The sequence below is a fragment of the Emydura macquarii genome, unplaced genomic scaffold (genome assembly GCF_026122565.2).
Source record: "Emydura macquarii macquarii isolate MOO-44397 ecotype Brisbane River unplaced genomic scaffold, CSIRO-AGI_Emac_v2 contig_320, whole genome shotgun sequence".
In the NCBI taxonomy this organism is placed as follows: domain Eukaryota; kingdom Metazoa; phylum Chordata; order Testudines; family Chelidae; genus Emydura; species Emydura macquarii.
The window spans coordinates 11,826,069-11,848,240 of record NW_027130457.1 but is presented as its reverse complement, the minus strand read 5'-3'; the positions used below and the strand labels follow the sequence as shown (position 1 = coordinate 11,848,240).

General features: G+C 38.3%; 1 protein-coding gene across 3 annotated transcripts in view; it reads right to left on the bottom strand.

Annotated features, from left to right (window-relative positions):
* Positions 1 to 22,172, bottom strand: part of SEMA5A (semaphorin 5A) — a 546,230-nt gene that overhangs the window by 324,993 nt on the left and 199,065 nt on the right. For all 3 annotated transcript variants that reach the window (XM_067529505.1, XM_067529521.1, XM_067529514.1), the window contains exon 4: positions 12,922 to 12,967. In XM_067529505.1, coding sequence (XP_067385606.1) covers positions 12,922 to 12,967 — 46 coding nt within the window. The remainder of the gene's footprint in view (positions 1 to 12,921; positions 12,968 to 22,172) is intronic.

The following is a 22,172-nucleotide window of genomic DNA, read 5'->3' as shown; positions in this document are numbered from 1 at the left end:
GCCTGCTCCACCTCAGCTGGTGCTGGATAATCAGGGCCTCAACACAGAAGATGTTGGCCTCCGTGAGAACACTGACATTAGTGCAGTGATCCTCCCACCTTATGTTGAGGATCTTCCAGAGAAAGTGCTGGTGCTGAGATTCCAGGTTTTTCAGGTGTTTTCTGTAGGTCACCCAAGTCTCGCAGCCATAGAGGAGAGTTGGGATTATCGCTGCTTTGTAAACTAAAAGTCTAGTGTGTGTTCTGATGTCATGGTTGTTGAACACATGGTGAGACAGTCTGCCAGAGACAAGGCTGGCACAGCACATTCTGTGCTGAATCTCTATGTCTGTGTTTGCCCTCTACATTTTCCAGTTCCTCTAGATCATCCTTGCTGGGTCTGATGATTGACCGGGAGCAGTCTGGTGGAGAATTTTTATTTTGCCGATGTTCAAGTTTAGCCTGTAGGCTTTTGTAAGCTTCAGAGAAGCAAGTAAGGGCTGTTTGTAGATCCTCCTTTGAGTGTGCAACTACAGCACTGCATACTGAAGTTCGGTTATTGTTGTCAATGTTATTTTAGGTCTGGTATGGAAGTGAGAGAGGTTGCCATCAGTCTGATATTGGGTGCCAATGCTCTGTGGGAGATGGTCTTAAATTAGCATTTGCATAGCTGCTCGGAAAATAGAGAGGAAAGTGGGTGCTTGCTTTATGTCAGTTTGGATGGCAAAGGCTTCAGAGATAGAGCACTGTACAGGATGGAGGCAGTCATCTGGTTCTGGAGGAGTCTTACAATAGTAGTAAATTCGCTTGGGCAGGCAAACTTTGACATGATTTTCCACAGAGCCTCACGGCTGACAAAGTCAAAGGCATTACAGAGGAACTGAACACCATGAATGTATAATTACAGACTTCAATTAAGCAGAATCTGTTTGAAAAATAAAGTTTGCACTTTTCTCAGTGTAAAACATTTACTAACAAATCAACATCTCAACATGATTTAGAAATCCTGAAAAAAAATTATCTTGGGCCTCCAATTTAATTTATAATTTAAAACATGAAAAAATGTAACATCTACAGTATGAAAATACTCGTTGCAAGAGCAATGTTATTTTCATTAGTAAATAACTGATTTATTTTCACTCTGCCCCATTACTGGAATTAATTGACCTAATGCCTCTTTCCTTAAGGTGTATTATATAAGTACTGAACCCTTAAATTTTATCATTTGAGTTGATAAACTCTTTTATGTGCACTCCTTCATATGTCCTTGAATATAGAGACCTCAGTAACTAAACTATTCAATCTTTTTAAAGAAGCGCTGAACTGATGTTCAGTTCTACTAATTTCAAAGATAACTATGATCTCCAAGAAAGAAATACCAATTATGAGACCTAGAGGTGGTTTCCTCACTTTTTTTTCTCACAATAGTAAAATTATATACAAATTCAGGTGTAAATATGCATATTTTACCTATCCTTGATAAAATTGCTAAACCTTCCCCTCTTAAAGGAGGACATGCCTCTTTGTATGGAAACATTACTTCCACAGTTAATTTCAAGATGAATTACCCTAAATATCTTTGTTACCTAAGGTTGAGAACAGATCAGGTTATAGACACTGTACATTTGAGTTTTCCAGTGTCTTCATAATGACCTATTTCTAATTTTTGTGTTTTACTCCTTATTTTAACTAGCAAAACAACATATCTGACAAGCATCAGTGTATTAGAATGATTCTTTTGATTTACAGCACACAATAAATCATTTTCCAGGACCAAAAGGAAGCATCTCAGGACGAACCAGAATTATGGAATCAGGAAGTTTGTGTTGAAACCAGAAAATCTGATGTACAGCAAACAAATGTAGGTCTAAAATTAATCCTGTGATGGACCACAAACAACACATGGTCAGTCAATCGGGAAGCTTTGTATCTATATAGCCTTCAGTCTCATAATGTTATCAGTTTGGTGGCTGTTTTATAAACAACTAAATACAAATGTTAAACTCATCTTGTCCCTATGAAAGTCTGCAGCATGTTATGATTTATGTTGCTCAAATATTAGCAAAATACAATAGCAAAAAATAATACAGTTTAACATTTTTTTTAAAATCCCATATAATTCTCATTTTTTGAATCTGTGAGAAATTGCATAGAGTTATTCTCCATGAGAAGTGCACATATAAATCAGAGGCCTCTCAACTCTGAGGGGAGAACAAAACCCATATGCCCTAAATAAATGCAATTTTCAAAGATTATAATAGCTGTAAAATGAGTATGGAAGATATAAATATATAGACATGCATATTTTCACATTTACAGTATACCTTGAACTTTTCAAACATTATTAGTTTTCACTTTTAGCCATGCATTCTCAGGTATTAGTCATGCCAGTTCTTGTGTAGAAATTATTAGCATGTTTATACATTTATAAAATGGGGGTACTTTAGTATCGGAATGCTATACAATATCTAAAGAAAAAATACAAATTTTGGAATCCACCAAACACATGACTCAAAAATAATCTACACCCTGATTTTATAAAGGACACCTTTGCTCTGATAGTGACTGATGAAATTTCTAAACTAGCTAAAAGCCTGATTAAATGAAAATGCCTTTCACTGTGACCTGAATATTACCAAAGTCCAGCTCAGGCAGTCTGTCATGTGGGGCAGGTTTAAAAGTGAGGGCACACAACTAAGAATGCTTGGCCATAGGTACTGTAAAGCTGGCATTCAGGCATGGACAACAAGAGCAACCCAGCAAATCTCAGCTATGATGAAAAATACAAGGAGGACAGTCTCAAAAGCAGGTTCCCAGACTCTGCAGGGTTATAACATTCATAACTAATACACTGAATTGTACCCAGATTCAAACAGGTTTGCAGAGCACTGCTGTTATCTGTTCAAAGTAATTCACCCCACCTGAGAGGAATGCAACATTTTGCACAGGCTGGTCTTCAAGGGCAGCTATTTCTCTAGTATTAGGCAGTATGTACTCACTATATTGAATCACTCTATAATGCAAATAACCTCAAATATGAAGCAAAAGTCAACAAGTAGTTAAAATAAATAATTTAGATGCTTATGATACACTGTGACTTTTCTGTGCATTATTTAAATAAAATACGTTTTCTCCTTGTCTGCCTTCAAATAATTCCTAAATAACAGTTGCTGTTGAATGATTTATATAGGAATCTCATTCATACATTCAGTATATGAATTTTAAATCACACATTGGTTTTCAGTTTTAAGAAACAAAATGAGTTTCATATTTTGACATGATTTAGAGCTCCTAGAATTGACAGCATCATCATCATCATATTGTATTACCATTAGGGATGGGTGAAGTGATTTGCTGTAAAGGCTGATGTCAGCACTGGAGGAGAAGGGGTGGGGTGGGAAAACTGGAGGGAGGTGTCCTAAAAGGATCTGAATGCGAATATCTGAATTAAATTCTGAAGAACTTTGGTTCACCCATCACTAATTCAGAGCAGGCCTGGTTTGCTATCTCTGGTCAAAACTACAGTCCTGAACAGAGCTTGTCCAATGCCTGTAATAGCACCTACTGCATGAATCTTCCGTGTTTGGAAGCATCAGAAAGTGTAAATATTAATTAATCTGCTAGAGTTGTTGAATGAATCTCTACAAGATCTACTACAGGCCTTGGTAGTCCCTGTGGTGACCTTTTTTAAAATGTACGTTGTGAATGATTGGCAGGACGTACAGAGTAGAATCAGTGCCCATATTAGAAATCACAGATAAACATATACTGTATAGTTCCAGGGCAGTGTCTGTAAAAGATCCATCAATAGTCACACTTTTGGAGCATACGCGCTGAGCAGTAACAAGCTGCTGTAGTAGGCCCTCCACACTGGCTCATTGTTTTAAGTGAGTAGGGAACCTACTTTTAGCCTAGACATTAATAATGTTTTCTGCTTTTTTTATCACTATCTTCCCTCACTAGTACAGTTTTTGAATAAAGAGCCAACTTCTCAAAGGAGGGCACAAGTGCCAGATCAAGTGCCACCTTATTGTCAAACAAAGTGGCTCTGTTGCAGGTATTTGTTATTTTAAAAAAATAAGTGTTCTGGGTATGTGGAGAAGAGCAGCACTATTCCTAAGACTTATTTTTTTTAAATTAATGCCTGTTTATTATTGCTGCTATAGCACAACCACATCAGTATCACATAACCCAGTTAAGATGTAAGTATTAGTGCTACATTCTACGGAAAAGTTACAAGCAGTTTGAACATTGGCTTCAGACACATTTATTTATATTGTATGCAACGGTATGCGGCTGGATGACCCCCACTTACACCAGTGTAAATCAAAAGTAAATCCAGTGAAGTTAATTGAGTGACACCAGTGTAAAACCAATATCAGGTCCTTTTTGTGTCTATATTGTAAAACATATGCACATACTGATTTTATATATATATAATTTCCACTGTATATTCAGGTGCTCTTGACAGCCATTTTATCTTGGACCTTAAATACAAGTACTTTACATTTTAAAAGAAGAAAACCTACATTTTACTGTAAATGTAGTGAAAAATCTCAGTACCTATTTTTCTTCTGCACTGCCAAATCAAGGACGGAAAATGTCTTTAAACCGACAACAAATGCAACCTGACAATCTGAGACAGGAATAAAAAAGCTAAACTTCTTTTAGATAAATGAATGTGTTCAGACTCATTTGTTTAGAAATGTACTTGTCCTTATATTTCAGTACTGGCACAGATCTATGACAGATGTAGTGAATAAATGACAAATGATGAAGGCTTTGCCCTGTTTTCTTTTTCTTCCTACCTCCCTCACAAAACGCTGACACAAACAGATAAACCAAGGTAGCAGCAGAGCCCTGCCAGTTTATCAATATTCTTTGGTTTCACAGTTACTCTCTTTTCAAATTTAAGTGATGAATTTCAGCACTGCTGAAGGGCACAGGATTACGAATTCTGGAAGCTGAAGCCTCCCAATTGCTTAGAGGCCAAGTATAAATGAATAACAAGTGGGGGGAAATACATAAATAAAACTGTCCTTCTAGTTTGTATCCTGTACAGAGTAAAATTTCACAATGGAGGCTGCAAATCAAATCAGACATTCACATTGAAAATATTCTCTAGTACTGTGTGTCAAAATCTTTTTGTGGGAGGAATAACTTTAACTTTGGCCACACAGGACAGAGTGAGCCAAAATGTGGGCTATGAGCCACACGTGACTGGAAGTGTTTCACAATAATAGCTATTCTCTATATCTATATGTTGGTGCAGTCTGTGGAGACTACAGGTCTCAGCATATAACACTTCATCTTCAGCAGACATAGAGCATTGCATAGTGGGACTTAGTTTCCATAGGCCACACTTGTAAATAAAGATTAGGATAGCTTCAAGATAGTTTATTTTATGTAAATTAGGTGCATCTTGTGGTCTCCTGGTACAAGGCTAATGTGGCCATTTGGATAAGGATTAGCCGTCCCTGAGCTATATCCACTTATGATCAGATTCATTCCTGATTAAACTCCACATGCTTCAATAAAATTATGAATTTGGCTAACAAATGTTGTTTGATGAACAAAAAGTTTTGTTATAACAAACACACAAACAAAACAAAACCTTTTAAATTTATCTCTAAACTTCCAGTTACCTCCAGTTTAATTAGTTTTTCACCTCATGTTCTGTAAAAGCCAACACTAAATTTTGTAAAGAGAAATTTTCCATACAGAACTGAAAAATTGGCACTGATTTGCAGATATTTATACAGAGGGTTTTGGCTTGTTTAAACCTCTCTTCAGACTGACTCTGTGGAAGAAGAAGGGGGTTTAACCTTATGATCCACTGATCTCTATTAAATGAGCAGAGACCCCATGTCTTTGATCCAGCTTTGCCACCCATTGCCCACTACCCAAATTCTTCTCCATGCTGCCAGAGCTTTTCTTGCACCATCTTCCTATGAAGGGGTGGTGGTGTTTACACTGTGAAAGGGGTACAGAAAGCTCAGTCTAACCACAGACAGCATTAACATTTTTGAGGATTCACTAGTGTTTTGGGCAGATGATGTGAGGCCCACCTATCCCAGCCCACCTCATGCTTATCTGCTCCTCATCCATAGATTCCTGACCTCATGAAGGGCCCAGTGTGGGGTCCAATGAAAAGGTGAATGTAACTGCATAACTGGCTGACATTCCCTTCTGCAAAGGGGTACCCTTCTTGAGCAGATTTCAGAGATAATAAGACCATAGAATTTGTCCCAATTGGACTGGAGTTTATATTAGGAACCCTAAGGTAGTTTTCAATCCCACAGTCTTGAGATTTTACCATTGGCAACTGTGGCATGTCAAGAATCATGCTGTGACTAGAATCATGCTGTCTAGTGTGGAGTCAGAAAGGACCTTTTCTACAGCTGACCTCTTGCAAATGAGTTTTTCCTGAAGGCAGAATGATAAATCATCAGGTTTCTTGCATGTATTTTATCAGAGATCATCAGACACTCATGAGTACAACTAATGACTACATAACATGCACAAGAAAAATAACTGAAGTGAAAGGAATGAAAAATAATCAGCATCAAGCTGCCTTTTCCAGGTGTTTTATTTAGTTGGCAACTTAACATATAAAACAAGGAGATGAAATTATTAAAGCGCAATTTCCCTATTTTATTTCTGAATTCCTATTGAAAATAGTTTTTATATATGGTAACTGGAAATTTTTTTTAAATATTCCAGGTAAATTCTTAACATTAGTATAAATGATGTTTATCAAAATCAAAGTAAAACTGATTTTAAAATATCAGGATTGAATATTTGCTCTAGGATTGTATTTCTTAGTTTATATATAATCCAAATTGTTGTTGCCTCAACAATGTAAATCCAATCCTATTGAGGAAAACAGAATGGAGTATAAACTCTGGCAAGTCAAGTGTAAAAGTATAATCAGACAGGCTAAAAAAGAATTTGAAGACAAACCAACAAAAGACACAAAAACTAACAGCAATTTTTTTTTTAAAGTACGTTAGAAGCAGGAAGTCTGCCAAACAATCAGTGCAGCCACTGGATGATTCAGGTGCTAATGGAGGACTCAAGGAAGAGAAGGCCGTTTAATTCTTTGCATCAGTCTTCACTGCAGAAGATATGAGGTAGATTCCCAACCCTGAGCCATTCATTTTAGAAGACAAATCTGAGGAACTGTCTCAGATTGAGGTGCTAGTAGAGGAGGCTTTGTAACCAACTGATAAATTAAACAGTAATAAATCACCAGAACCAGGTGGTATTCACTGAAGAGTTCTGAAAGAACTCAAATATGAAATTGCACAAATACTAACTGTGGTATGTAACTTATTGCTTAAATCAGCTTCTGTACCAGATAACGGAAGGATAGTTAATGTGACGCCAATTTTTGAAAACGGCTCCGGAGGTGATTCCGGCAATTACAGGCTGATTAGCCTAACTTCAATACCAGGCAAATTGGGTGAAACTGTAGTAAAGAATAGAATTATCAGACACTGTCGGACATTGGGGCCATCCCTCTCTGTCTATCTGTGGAGGAGGCCACGCCCCCACGCTACTGTGCCTCTGTAGCGGCAAAGCTCAAAGGGGAATTAGCACCAGTGGTCCTAGCTCTCAGGCAGAACTGAGCACCAAACAGTCTAGGGGCTGAGGCCCTCAGGCAGGGCCGATCTATAAAGAGTCTCAGGGGCTCTGGCCTCCGGGCAGAGCTATAGAGCAGTCTAGGGGGGCTCTGGCCTTCTGGCAGGGCAGAGCTAACAATCAGGCAAGGTGGGCTTCCATAAAGAGAGAGATTAAAAAGACTGTGACTGTTCATGTTAGAAAAGAGATGACTAAGGGGGATATAATAGAGGTCTACAAAATCATGAATGATGTCGAGAAAGTGAATAAGGAAGTGTTATTTTCCTCTTCACATAACACAAGAACCAGGGGTCACCCAATGAAGTTAATAGGCAACAACATGTTTAAGTCAATCTGTGAAACTCATTGCCAAGGGTTGTTATGAAGGTCAAAAGTGTGTATGAGTTCAAAAGAGAATTACATAAATTCATGGAGAACATGTCCATCAATGGCTATTAGCTAAGATGGTCAGGGACACGATCTCTTGCTCTGGGTGTCCCTAAGCCTCCAACTGCCAACTCCAACTGGGACTGGACAACAGGAGATTGGTCACTCAATGATTGCCCTGTTCATTCCTTCTGAAGCATCTGTCACAAGCTGCTGTCAGAAGAGAGGATACTGAGCTAGATGGACCTATTCAAAAAAGAACATTTCCTATGCTCTAAGAGCTTCTGCCAAACTTTACAAATACAGTCAATCAAAATAAAACCCAGCAGCAATTCACTACAATAATAGTCAGCCTCTAAAGCAGTTCCGCTCCCACGCAACATGCCTTCTCACAAACATCAACCTCTACCTCCCAAAATGCCCTATTAAACAGATAGTATTGTCAATCCAAGCATTCAAAATATTGATTCAGGCATCTAAAGTTATGACACTGGCTTAAACAAAATGAGTTTAAAAAAAAAAAACAAAACAAAAAACCCACAACTGTATAGTTTTTATTTGCCTTACAGCTTTTGAACCTTTAGGATACACTTGGGTCATGTTTCCAAACCATCATGAGGGCTAAAACCTTATGTTTTAAAAAATGAACATTGAGCTATTCAGGTATGCACATAATTCTAGGACGTGTGACCTTAATAAAAGTATTGTGATACTCATGATCAAACAGTGAAAGCTGGCAACCCTGGTCACAGGTCTTGCGGTCAACACATCTGGGCTATTTCAGATTGGGGGAATGGATTACAAAGCTAAGGGTTGTTCAAGGACAATGCTCTCTCATAAACCCAGTTCCAAATGGATGAGAGAGGCAAAGGTAGATCTCAAACCATCTAGGGCTTTATAAGTCACATACCTTTAAGTACATCTATATATCAGAAACATCATAAAATTTTACAAGCCATTTACTGTAGTCCGCTTTCAACAGACCCAATAGAAATGTTGATAATGCTTACAAATGTTTGCATCCTCTGTTCAGTCTCACAACCAGTTAAAGGAGAACATCTTTATGACTATACCCTCAAAGTGCTCTGTGCTCATTTGCAGAACACTCACAGATCTGTGAATTCAACAGAAGCACCCATTTTCATTTATTTTTAAAATGAAGTCTCTTGGAAAAAATATTGTATAATTAAGATATTCATTACTAACATCCCCTCCTGACTTCTGGGCCCCATTACTAATCCCAGTTATGTGAATTTAGAACTTTTTGAAAATATGTAAAAAATACCCAATAGATTGACTCAGTGCTGCCTAGACAGATAGATAGATATAAAATATTATATATATATGTATATAAAATTATTTCTGAACAGAGTGGTTCTCTATGGTATCCAGTAGATTTCTTTGCCAAAAGTTTTTATCTTTAAAGACAAAATTCCACAAGGGTTAAAAAAATTGTTTTTAAAAAAGGGTACAGTGTAAGTACCCTTTAAAATAATGAGGCCTATTAACTTCAAGTGCTGTTCCGAGGAGTGAAACATCCAGTTTTCTACAACTTTTTTTCCTAGTCCATAATCACCACACACTCATTTTCCAATAGCCAACTTTGAACTTTTTTACTTATATGCTTCTCTGGCAGGAGATTAAAGGGCTTTCACAGCCTTTTCAACTAAAGGACAGAGCACAGAACCATGACGTGTTGGATGGAAGTTTCAATGTGCCAGCAATGGGTGATGAAGACTTACTAGATAACACCCTAATCTTATGTTTAGATGCACATCTGGTCTCTGGCAATCTATTAACGCACTATCACTTTTACAAGATGCTAGGATTCTCTACTCTAATGGAAGTGCTACCTTTCTGATAAATGTTAACCTGCTTTTCACCTCCTTTGTGGATATTTACATTTCATGGGGTTTTTAATAAGGGATAATAAATACAATGTACCCTGTGGAAAGATTTTCTGAGTAAAATCTCTAATAAATACAGAGTATTTCTTCTTAACCAATAAATGTGAATGTATCCTTTGCAAAATTATTTGGCAATTGCTTGAAACAGGGTGTAGTTTAAAAAGACACATTTAAATCCAAGATTTCCAATGGTTATCTTGCTGTTGTGAAATGGCTGTTACACATTTTTAAAAAAACTTTGGCCAGCTCTACACTACAAACTTACATCAATATAGCTACATTCTGAAAAGTCCACAGCCCTGAGCAACACAGTTATACCAACCTAAACTCTGGTGTAGACAGCGCTATGTCAGTGGGAGGACTTCTCCCGTCAACATAGCTTCCACCTCTCACAGAGGTGGATTAACTACCTTGATGGGAGAAGCTCTCCCATCAGCATAGTAGCATCTTCACTGAAGCACTATGGTGATGCAGCTGCACTGGTGCAGCTGCGCCACTGCAGCATTTTAAGTGTAGACCTGCCCTTAATCTGAAACTTTGGACATTCAGGATAACAATGTGTGGTCCTACCTAAGGGCCCAGTCCTGCAAAGACTTAAAAACATGCATAGTACCACTGAAGCTTTTGGAAGTACTCAGGCATGTGCACAAAGTTAGGCATGTTACATGTGCATTAGCTTTAAGGATCAAAACCTAAATCTCTGCACTCCTGATTCTTTAACCGATTCCTAGATAAACACCTCTAACAAGTAGGTCAAAATAAATTGACAATTTAATCTAGGCTGAAAAACAAACAACAAAAACTTTGATCCAATTCTGACAAAATAAACAGAGCTATAACAGTCTGTTTGGAAACTGGAGAAACAGGTGGCAAATTGGAACATTCATCTCTGTTCTGAGGCCTGTAGTATCTCTTGTGAGTGAAGAGGATTCAGCGATTTTCCTCCTCCCTCAGAAAAGAAACAACATAAAAATAGATCTTGAGCAATTTTAAAAAATAATGGAACAACAGATCTCTGGGCTGGATTGTCTCTATCCCCTTTGTGTTCTCAGTGTGCGACATTGCAGACTTCTCACTGCTAACACTTTATTGTACAGCTCCTCTTCCAGATGTGAAAATGTGGATTACTAGCCTGTAAACCAGATGCATGTTTTTACTAAGACTGGTTCTTGTAAAATAAACAAAGTGATCTATGTGAGCAGGAAAGTTATATTGAAGTTTTATGTTGTTATTATGACAACAACAACTCTGTGTGTGAAAGCAAAGATGTAAAACTTGACAGGCTAGGAGAAAATTTATTCTGGTATTGTTCTGTTACTCAACAAGCAGACACTAACTAGCACAGTACAGCACCGGGGCAAGTGCATTCCTTGATTTTGGTTTTTGTGGGCTCCCCCAGTCTGCCACCATAGAAAGCACTAGGGAAAGTTTTGGACTTTGGATAAAAGACTACACCAATACAGAATTCCAAAGGACTGTGGGGCTAAAAAAGCTTCTGTCCAGCTCTGTAAATCAAGAATTTAATATAACATTAACATGGATTTCTCTGCTGATCTTCTTTGTTCTGTTTTTCCCCCAATAATACTTTAAAAAAATATTCAGTGGAAATGAATGAGATACTCCTATCTATAGATCTCTGACACATTAAAGACAGCTACTTCTTGTTCAGAGCCATTATCACTGTCAGTGGCAGATTGGGAACTTTAATCTGCACATTAACAAAACAAACTCTAACGGCTGCTTCAGATCCATTTTAGTGCTGTGGGTCAATAAGAATCTCCATATTTAAAAATTGAACAATCTTTTAGGAATTCAAATATAAATTGAAAATCCTTAGGTGAAAGTAGTCAATCTGGATTCAGAGTAGATAGATAACTCTGATAGTGCAATTTAGGACTGTCCTTAAGAAGCTGTGGGATGCTGTAATTCTGGCAGCTCACCAGATAGCTTAATCTTTTGCTGCTAGTATTGTGGAACCACAAGGCGAGGCATCTCTTGGCATAATTTGAACACGAACAAAACCTTAGGCCTCCACAAATCACAAGATGAGACTCACCTCAATTTACTTTATTTTTTCACACTTAAAAATCCAAAAATGCATTATGAAATAATAGCCACTGAATTCAACTTAATACTAGGATATATATTACAGTAAACAACAAAAACAACAAATGTGTGAGAAACTACAAACTCCTGTTTTCTACTTCCATACCTTAATACACCAGTCAATTTAAATCAAATTCAAAGTAAAAACAATTTTTAGAGCCAAGAACTCATGACAAATTTTTTGCTTCTGCAACGTGTGCATGGCAAGAATACTATTGCTGGAAAGAGAAATGGGATTTGGAGGCCTGTGAGAATATAAGGCTGAGATACATGACAAACTCTGAATGTGAAAGCCTTCTATATCCTTACAAAGTTCAGGGGGGAAATTAATCAATCTGAGTTTATTTCTAATCTTTTCTTGAAGCCTGAGGACTTGGATTTCAAGCTCTAATAACTTTAAAAAGCAATTAGCTGTATTAAATAAGGCAAGCAGATTAGTTTGTTTTTGTTTATCACAACCTTGTTTTTCCTTTGCTGTTTGCAGTTACTTAGCAAATGTGGGTACACTCCTTCATTTACAATTGTAGAGAAAGGATAGATGCTTTTCAAACGGGGATATTCTTAAAGAGAGCTTCACAACAAAATCATAGCAGGGTGCTCAGTAGCAAGTCAGACCACTTCTGCAGTATAGCACCATTTCTCTCCCCATCCTCCATTTTGTAAATATTAACTCTCACTAAAATCACAGTAGACAGTGAGATAACAGCAGATCTGTATGGCCTGAGACAAAGGTTAATCTGGAATTAAAATGAGTAATGTGATTCACATAATGAGAGGCAGCAAAGATGACAAAAATAGCTATTCAGTCAGCTGTAGCTATAGAGCCTCTGAATATCTTGATTAATAGCTTTAAAACATCTTTTTAATCACTTCTAAACCAGGAACTAATTGAGACAGAAGGACAAATATACTGCACATACCTGGATTAGAGATAGATCCTCAAGTTGCAACCTGAAGAGGTAGTTTCTAGGGTGAAGAAAAAAAACAAAGAAAATTCTTACTAATGCTTTCATAATAGCAGTAAAGCAATGATTTATGAAGATAAGACTAAAGGTATGTGGTTGGGAAAAGGGACTAGCATTCAGGGTTCTTGTCTTCTATTCTGGGCTCTGCTACTGACTCAGAGAGAGTTCTTAGGCTAAAAATACTAAGGGACATTTAAAAATTTACTTCTTATTTTGGGCACCTACAGCCCAAAATAAGTTTTTCAAAACTGCTGAGTATTCACAACTCCAGCTGAAATCAAGTCCTATCGTAAACAGACATCATGATTTTAAATCAGTGGAGTTGTGACCACCTACACCAGGACTGAATCTGAGTCAAAGATACGGTATAGAATTTGAAATTTTCACCTAAAAATATTTTCACATTATGCTTTTAACCTACAGTAATGTTTACAATGAAAACATAAACTCAGTCAACTTCTTGTGAAATTAAACCAGAGCAAATATGTGCACCTCAGGGCTACCGTTTTATTTTATTTGCTGAGTTACTAAAGCACTTCCCATTTATCTATTGTTTAGTAAAATCTAACGGCTTTATCCTGCCATATGTTTGTACCTAAAACTCCTACTGAATATGATGGGAATTGAGAATGGAACAAGATAAAGACATAGCTCTAAGTCACTATGTGTGAAATCACTGGAAAACATGAGATAGAGTTCTCCAGGAGACGAGTTTGTATAATTGTATACTGAGCTTGACAATTCCCAGCTTCTACTTGTACAAAGACTAAGTTTACTGGAATAAATGAGATATACCTTTGCTGCCATGACTATATCTATTTAGTCAATATTGCTATGCCTTCACAAGTCAATTCGGTCACCCACATCCTAATATAATCAATTCTACAACTACCAATTAGAAGGGCGTAGAATTTAATAATTCCCCTTCCCTGTATAAATCAAGTAATGCTACATCCTACATGTATATCTAGCTTGGTGGTTCCCATCCCTTTTGTTGTGTATTCCCCGATATGTGACAGATCTTCCCCAGGACCCCGCCATTTCCCATTACTGCATTTCCCTGTTGGGGTGGGGGGGGAGGGTGTTGCCTAATCGCTCTCCATCGCCCTCCTTTTTTCATTTATTTTTGCTTTACATTTTCACCCACTAACTCTCTTCCATTTCTCTCCCTTTATGTGAAGTCCCTAGTTCTCAGTCTCTGTTTTCTCCCCCTTCTTCCTCTCTGCCACTCCCATCACCTCTCTCCCTCTCTCTTTTCCAGATCCCTCCCTAGTCTCTCTTCTTCCTTCCCTTTTCCCTCTCTCTGAACAAAGCACTCCCCTGTTTTGCTCTACTTTTTCTCTGCTCTGTAATGCATAAATTGGTACCAGCTGAAAATTTTCTCCACGGATATAAGCAAGTCTGCAGGCCCTTAGGCAGTTAACAGCCAGAAGAGCCATAACTAAGGGTCAGATTTTCAAAGGTATTTAGATACCTAAGGATACAGACAGACCCCCTAATGGGATTTTAAATAGTGCCTAAGCAGGTTAGGTGCCTAAATCCCATTGAAATCAATAGGAATTAGGTGCCTCACCTACTTAGGTGCTTTTGAAAATATTACTAAGCGCCTATCTGCATCTGTAGTAATCTGAAGAGCTCTGAAAATATGGCCCTAAATCCTTGCTATTTGCTGCCTGCTTATCTCCACTGCATGCATATACTCCAAGTAAATGGAGCATAGCTCAAGCTCAGTTGCAGGGGACTGGATCTGAGCACCTTACCTCCTGTTTATCACACAGTCCCAGGACATTGGTGGGACATCCATTTCTCAGAGTAGACCTGTCCTAGCCAAACTAGGACTATTAGCAGGTATACTAGTGGTATACTAGGTATACTAGTGGTGACTTGTCTTCTCTGCATCCGGACACATTTATAGAGGGATCATGCAGAAGGCACCCTACATGCTCCAGGGAACATGTATTCTGGCAGTTGGCCAGTCTCACAGGCACCTCAAAGAAAAAGGGGCAGTCCTAGAAGATTAATGCCACTTTTTGCTTTTTCACCACATTCTACTGTTTGAGTGGCTGCAGTAATCACATGAAGTTGTGATTGCCAAAGCCCATCTTCTCCTGACCCCTTCTCTATGAAGTTTTCCACCCCATTAGGGATTATGAATTAATTAGGAGTCATTATCTGATATATCACAGAGAGTGGAAAACTTGAGGGGTGAGGGTTAATGGTTTCAGTCTGATAACTATTAAAAAGTAAAGAGCTGACCGGAAGAAATCAATTCCCATGTGTAGCAACTTTTGAGGTCTCTAAATTTTATTTTGGTTTGGACTGGAAGGAAAACAAATCCAGTCAAACTTTTTTGTGAAAATGGGATGTGTGTCACTCTATACTGGGTTTAGGACACTCATCTGGGATTTGGGAAACCAAGGTTCAAGTCCCTGCTTTTCCTGATTCACAGCAGAGTTCTTTCCATCCCAGATCACTCTAAAACTGGTGGACCAGGGGCATGAACCTGGCTCTCTGATATCTCAGGTCCATACCATAACTACCCAGATACAGAACACGTAACTCTTGCAATTCAAGAAACTTTCATGGACAATGACATGTCCCTACAAAATGTTTCAGCTTTGATGAAATTTCAGCAAAAATGTTCTGACCAGCTCTAAAAATTACAGAAGATATAAAGATAATTTAAGTTAGGAAAACAGTGTTTCCCAACGTCAAACGATGAAAATATTAGCAGGGTTCTACCTAAAACATTTTAGCTTCTTTGTTAAATTGTTAATGTTGTTAAATTAATTTCACCAACCAAATCGATAGAGTAGGCAAAGAAAGAAAAAAGCAAGGGTGGGAGGTGGGATGAAAGGGAGAGAACAGTGGCATTGTAAAGGTTCAGTGTTATGTGGGCAATAATCTTTGCTTTAGACTCGTGCTGTGGAAAAATTCCTACTCAACCTATATAAGTGACCTTTTCAATCCCTGATCTAACAGGCTTGTCTGCTTGAGTATTCTTCTTCTTCTTCTTCCATCGGCCTCCATTAATTGCTTGCTACTTTGCCCTGTGTTGCCACATTTGCACTACTCCAAGGAGAGCTGAGCATGTGTAACTCAGAAGAATTTGTACCATTACGTACAACACTAGCAGGGTGTGAGGCAGGATAGTGTAGGTAGATAGGCAGTCTCGTTCAATCTAGATCTCAGCCACATATTTTCTGTGAGACCTTGGGCAAGCCAATTTATAAAACTGGTAAGGGAAGCAAACAGCACAAGGAGAAATCTATGGCAACAGAGTATAATGAGGACAATAACAAAAATAATCCTGACAATAGTATTGGTCCATTATTAGATGAGAATGGTGAATTATAAATAATAATATAAAAAAGACAGAAGAGTTCAATAATTATTACTTTTCAGCATTTGGGGGGAAAATGATGATATAGTCTCATCATATGATAACATTCTTTCCATTCCACTAGTGTCTCACGAAGATGGTAAACCGAAGCTATTAAAGTTAGAAATTTTAAAATCAGCAGGTCCAGATAACTTGCACCCAGAGCTTTAAAAGAGCTGACTGAGGAACTTGCTGGACTGTTAATGCTGATTTTCAATAAATCTTGGAACACTGGGGAAGTTCCAGAAGACTGGAAGAAAGCAAATATTGTGCCAATTTTTAAAAAAGACAAAATGGAAGACCTGGATAATTATAGGCTTGTCTGCCTGAGATAAGATAATGGAACAGCTGATATGGGACTTGAATGATAAATAAATAAAGGAGGGTAATGTAATTAATGCAAATCAGCATGGATTTATGGAAATTACATCCTGTCAAACTAACTTGATTTTTTTTTATGAAGATACAAGTTTGGTTGATAAAGGTAATAGTGCTGACTAATATATTTAGACTTCTGTAAGGCACTTGTCTTGATACCTCATAACATTTTGATTAAGAAAACTAGAATGATATAAAATTAACATGGTACACATTAAACAGATTAAAAATTGGATGATGAATAGGTCTCAAAATGTAATTGTAAATGGGGAATTGTCATCTAACATGTGTTTCCAGTGGAGTCCACCAGTAATTGGTTCTTGGCCTTATACTATTTAACATTTTTATGAATGACCTGCAAGAAAAAATAAAATCACCACTGATAAAGTTTGCTAATGACACAAAATTGGGGAAGTGGTAAATAATGAAGGGGACAGGTCACTTATTCAAAGCAATCTCGATCACTTGGTAAACTGGGCAGAAGCAAACAATGTGTGTTTTAAATGTAAATATACATCTAGCAACAAAGAAGATAGGCCACACTTACAGGATAGAGGACTCTATTTAGGAAAGCAGTGACTCTGAAAAAGATTTGGGGGTTGTGGTGGATAATCAGCTAAACATGAGCCCTCAGTGTGACTCTGTGGCCAAAAGAGCTAATGTGATCCTGGGATGCATAAACAGAGTAAGAGTAGAGAGGTTATTTTACCTCTATATTTGGCACTAGTGCAACCACTGCTGGAATACTGTGTCCAGTTCTGAAACTCCCAATTTAAGAAGGATGTTAATAAATTCTAGAGTATTCAGAGAAGAGGCATGAGAATGATTAAAGGATTATAAAATAGTTCTTACAGTGACAGACTCAAAGAGGCTAATCTACTTAGTTTACCAAAGAGAAGGTTAAGATGTGACCCTAAAAACCCCTCACTGCCAAATGGCAAAGGGTTCACTGTTCTGCAACAATAGGCCCTGATAGGCCTGACAATTTCATGACTCCCAACACATCGCTGACATAGTATTTATCTATAAATAATGTCATGTTTGTGAGGTATGGATGATATTTAAGAAGTTGTGTATAGCTACTAGACATATGTCTAAATCAAGACAAGCTTGGCAAACAGGTTTTGAGTCAGACAATGGAAGGTGATTCACCTGTCTCAGTAGTTGGCTATGTAAATTAAGCTACACAATGGATGTCAAATGTTCACAAGATGTAAACAGGGATGGAAAGATCCGTACTAAAGTTTAAACCATAGGGGGCTATCCTGATTCTGGAAACAAAATAATGAACTTTGAGAATACAAGAAGAAGGACAAGTATCTACATGAGGAACTAATATTTAATAATGGGCTCTTCATTTTAGCTGAGAAAAGTATACACAATCCAATGGCTAGAGCTAGACAAATTCAGACTTGAAATAAGGCATACATTTTTGATAATGAGGGTATTTAATCACTGGAGCAATTTACCAATGGTTGTGGTGGATTCTCCATCAGTAACAAGATTGCATGTTTTTTCCTAAAAGCTATGCTCTAGGAATTATTCTGGGGAAGTTCCATGGCCTGTGTTATACAGGAGGTGAGACTAGATGATCGAAATGGTCCCTTTTGGCCTTGGAATCTATGAATATAAGTACCTAGATTAATAGGCCACAGAAGTGTGAAGCGTGTTTAGTTGATCAGAAATGATTTAGGATGATGTTTAGCTATCATGTTATACATATATAAAATAATGAGATAGGGATCCTATGGAAAAAATAATATGTGATCATGTAATCACTATCCAGATGCATGTGCATAAAGGCTCCAAACTAAGGGTGCACAGGCAACCTCAATTCTGGCACTAACTACGTTTTGCTTGCTTTACTTTGCAACCTTAACGTTTTTAAATGGAGGTTTTTTTGTATGTAATTTCCAAAGTATTTTCTAAAAAAGTCAAAATGGAAAAAACAAGCAAGCAAAAGAAAAAATCCCTTATGTGAAATTATATTGACCCCCAACAACCAGAAAGGAAGCATACAAAACAGCAACTTCTTTGGGTAGAGGAAGGCTGAGGAGAGAACAAAAAATCTTGGCAGCTACGTTATTCACAGAGGAAAGTGGGAGCAGGTACAGAAAGAGGAGCAGACCTTGAGCTTCTGTGCACTTCACAGACTGAGAACCTGTACCCCCCATTCCCTTTTCTGAAAAATGCACTGGCCCAGCCTGCTGCCTCATCCCCTCAGCTCCACTCATGGAAAATAATGTCTGCTCCTGGGCAGTTGTGCTGTTGCTCTCTACTCCTTAGAAGAAAGGGACAGGAGAGGAGTAGGGAACTTCTTGAGGGCAACAGCAATGGAGCCCTGCAGAGAGGGAGTGCTGGGTCTGAAATAGCTGGAGGAATGGGGAACAGAGGAGTTGCATTAATTGTGTTAGTGCCAGAGAAAAGACAGACAGTGCTGGCTGAACTGTACATGAATTTGGGGGTATAAGTTAATTACATTGGGACCTGTTCCCCACTCCCTCCAGTAATTGATTACAAAACTGTTTTTTTGTTTTCACAGAATGAGGAAACATCCATAAAAAGATTTCATAATTAAAAATCATAATCTGAAAATTAGTGCACAACACCCAACAAAACTCAGGTGTTCCACATTTTGCCCATGTCACACATTTGGATGGCTTGCATCACACAATTTCAAGGTTGAAGATGGAAAGTAGACAGAGCTTTAAATCCATGAAGAGTCCTGTGATTCACTTAAGAAGTACTCAGGAGTAAGGCCATAAAGGCACATCTCTTTCATGCTTCTGCAACACTCTTTGAGAATCACCCCATTCACTACTGGCAACACAGCTGTTTTTGTTGATTTTCTGCCATTTTTTCCACTACTGTCCCTTTGATGGGGCAATAAAGATGTGTAGTACAAGATGTTCAGGGTACCATTAATTTATGATCCTGAACTTCACTTTTCAGGAGGCACATTTATGTGGCTTAAGTGTTGAGGGGGGGAATGGGGTTATAGGCTCATTACATCATTCACTGGCCACACACCTGGTTCACCCTTCTGCAACTGTCATTTAAATCATGCCCACTGCGTCAGTTTTACATTTTCACTGCTAAGTAGCTATATCATGTACATATCGTTTCCTACCCCATTTCTGCATATAAGTCATGCCTGCTGGATTCCCTCAGAGGCATGCAGTGGATAGGAACATATGAACCATAACAATTTGAACTCTTCATAATTACTTAGTCATCCACTTTGCAGTGCAACATTTTTAGTTTGAAGAACAAATGTTTTAAAGATTAGTTAGTACATGAAAGGCTGATTTCACCTGCTTCCCAAATAAATTGCCCTGTAACCCACATTAATAGTTTGACATTTGGTCTAAACATTGGTGGTTCCCTTATGCACTTTCTTTTTTCCGTTCAGGGACAAATATGACCCAAATGAATGATTTCAGAATATCACAGGAATTTTAAAGTATTAGAGATTCAATTTCAACATTTTCAGTAATCTCTGTTTCAGGAGTCATCATTTTGATATACATGATTTAAAATAATAAAGAGTGATAATGGGAACACTTATGTGGGATGGTGATCAATTTGCATCTAAAATAGGGTCCTGGTCTCCTAATGAGGGACAGTGGAGGGATATGAGCTGAATAGCAGTTAATGTCGGCTGTGTGAGAATGGAGAATCTGTACTTTGCATCTGAATCTGAGCTGGTCTGGCGTATTTTTGGAATCTGCAACCATTGTAGTCACAGCAAAGAAACAATCAGAATCATGTTTGAAGAGTGAAGTTCATTTTGGGTAAGTTTGATTTGTTCAATGTGTTTGAGATAAGCATGTGCTAGCATTAGCTGCATCTCATCTAATCTTTCTGATCAGCTGTACATATGAAATTAATGTTTATCTTGTAAAGTTTTCCAGTTCATGGTCAGAATTTGAATCTTTGGGCTCCAGGGAGGGAGCTAGATGTAGACACATGCCATTTTCTTAGTATAGGTTTGTTTTCATTTCTATATATTTTTGCACTTGTGCTAAATACATTCCTGAGTTGCTCTAATCACTTTCTTATTCACAAGCCAATAAAAAAGTAATTCTACACTCCACCTACTCAACTCCTTCTGGTGACTGGGCTTATCAATAATTCTATGTGCAGTGCCTGGCCTGCTACCTCTCTAATCACTCCTTTAATTTCTTCTTTGAGCTATTTGTCCTCCCTCTTCTATGTCCCTCATGGCTCTCTCCTTGCTCCTCTCATCTTCTCCCTCCATAGCCCAACCTTACTGCACCCTGCCATATCTGCATTGACTCTCACCCCTGCCCCTCATTTTCTGACTTTTCCTGCTGTGTTTGGTCAAACATCAGCAGTTGTTTCTGACATGCTTTCCTGGGTGTTTAGCCTCTGCCTCAAACTCAACAATGCAAAAGCAGAACTCCCTATCTTCTCTCCTGAACACTTCCATTGCACTCCCTTCTGTGACAACTCTACCATCCTTGTAGTCAGTCAGGTTTGCAACTTGGGTATCCTATTTATGACTAGTTTTGTCATTTTGATGGCTTGTGGATTCAAGTTTGGATAGTTCAGATAATCTTAGAAACATATGCTTGCTTATCAGAAATGGGCCTCAGTATTGTGGTTCATGCAGCTCTGTTAAAAATGACTATTTCTATAAGACATATTTTGCACATTTTAAAAACAGCATTTTTATATCATCAGTGCCATTATGGTCTCTCTCCCTCAAGTTAATTGCCCTTGCTTCAAGAAGCATAACTTCCTCACAGTAGCTCATTGCCCCAGTCACTCCTTATCAGACTGATGAAGGACTGCACTAATAGGCCTTCTCACTTAATGATGTGTTTGGGAACTGTAACTTGAACCATTACCATTTTTTGTCAGAATAAGGAAAAGCAAATTAAAGGATTCAATAACAGTTGTTTAAGAACTCTTTAAAAAATAGACAACTGTACAGGTTTGCCTCTTGCTTCTGTCTACTCACAGCAGGAGAGTCTGAGTTTTGTTGGGTGTTGTGCACTAATTTTCAGATTAGGATTTTTAATTATGAAATCTTTTTATGGATGTTTCCTCATTCTGTGAACACAAAAAACCAGTTCTGTAATCAGTTACTGGAGGGAGTGGGGAACAGGTCCCAATGTAATTAACCTATACCCCCAAAATCATGTACAGTTCAGCCAGCACTGTCTATCCTTTCTCTGGCACCAACACAATTAATGCAACTCCCTTTCCCCTCCCTCAGGATGGCCCTCACGGCCCGGAGGACGAGATGGAAATCCCCCCAGCGCTGCAGGGCAAGCTGCACCCTATTTCTGGCCCCGCGACAGTCAGCCAGGAAGGCCTGCAGCTCGTCCCACAGCATCTCGGGGGCCGAGGTAGGAGACCCCAGGCCATCCTCCGGCCGGGACCCCGCACTGGCCCCGTGACCGACAGAGACAGACCC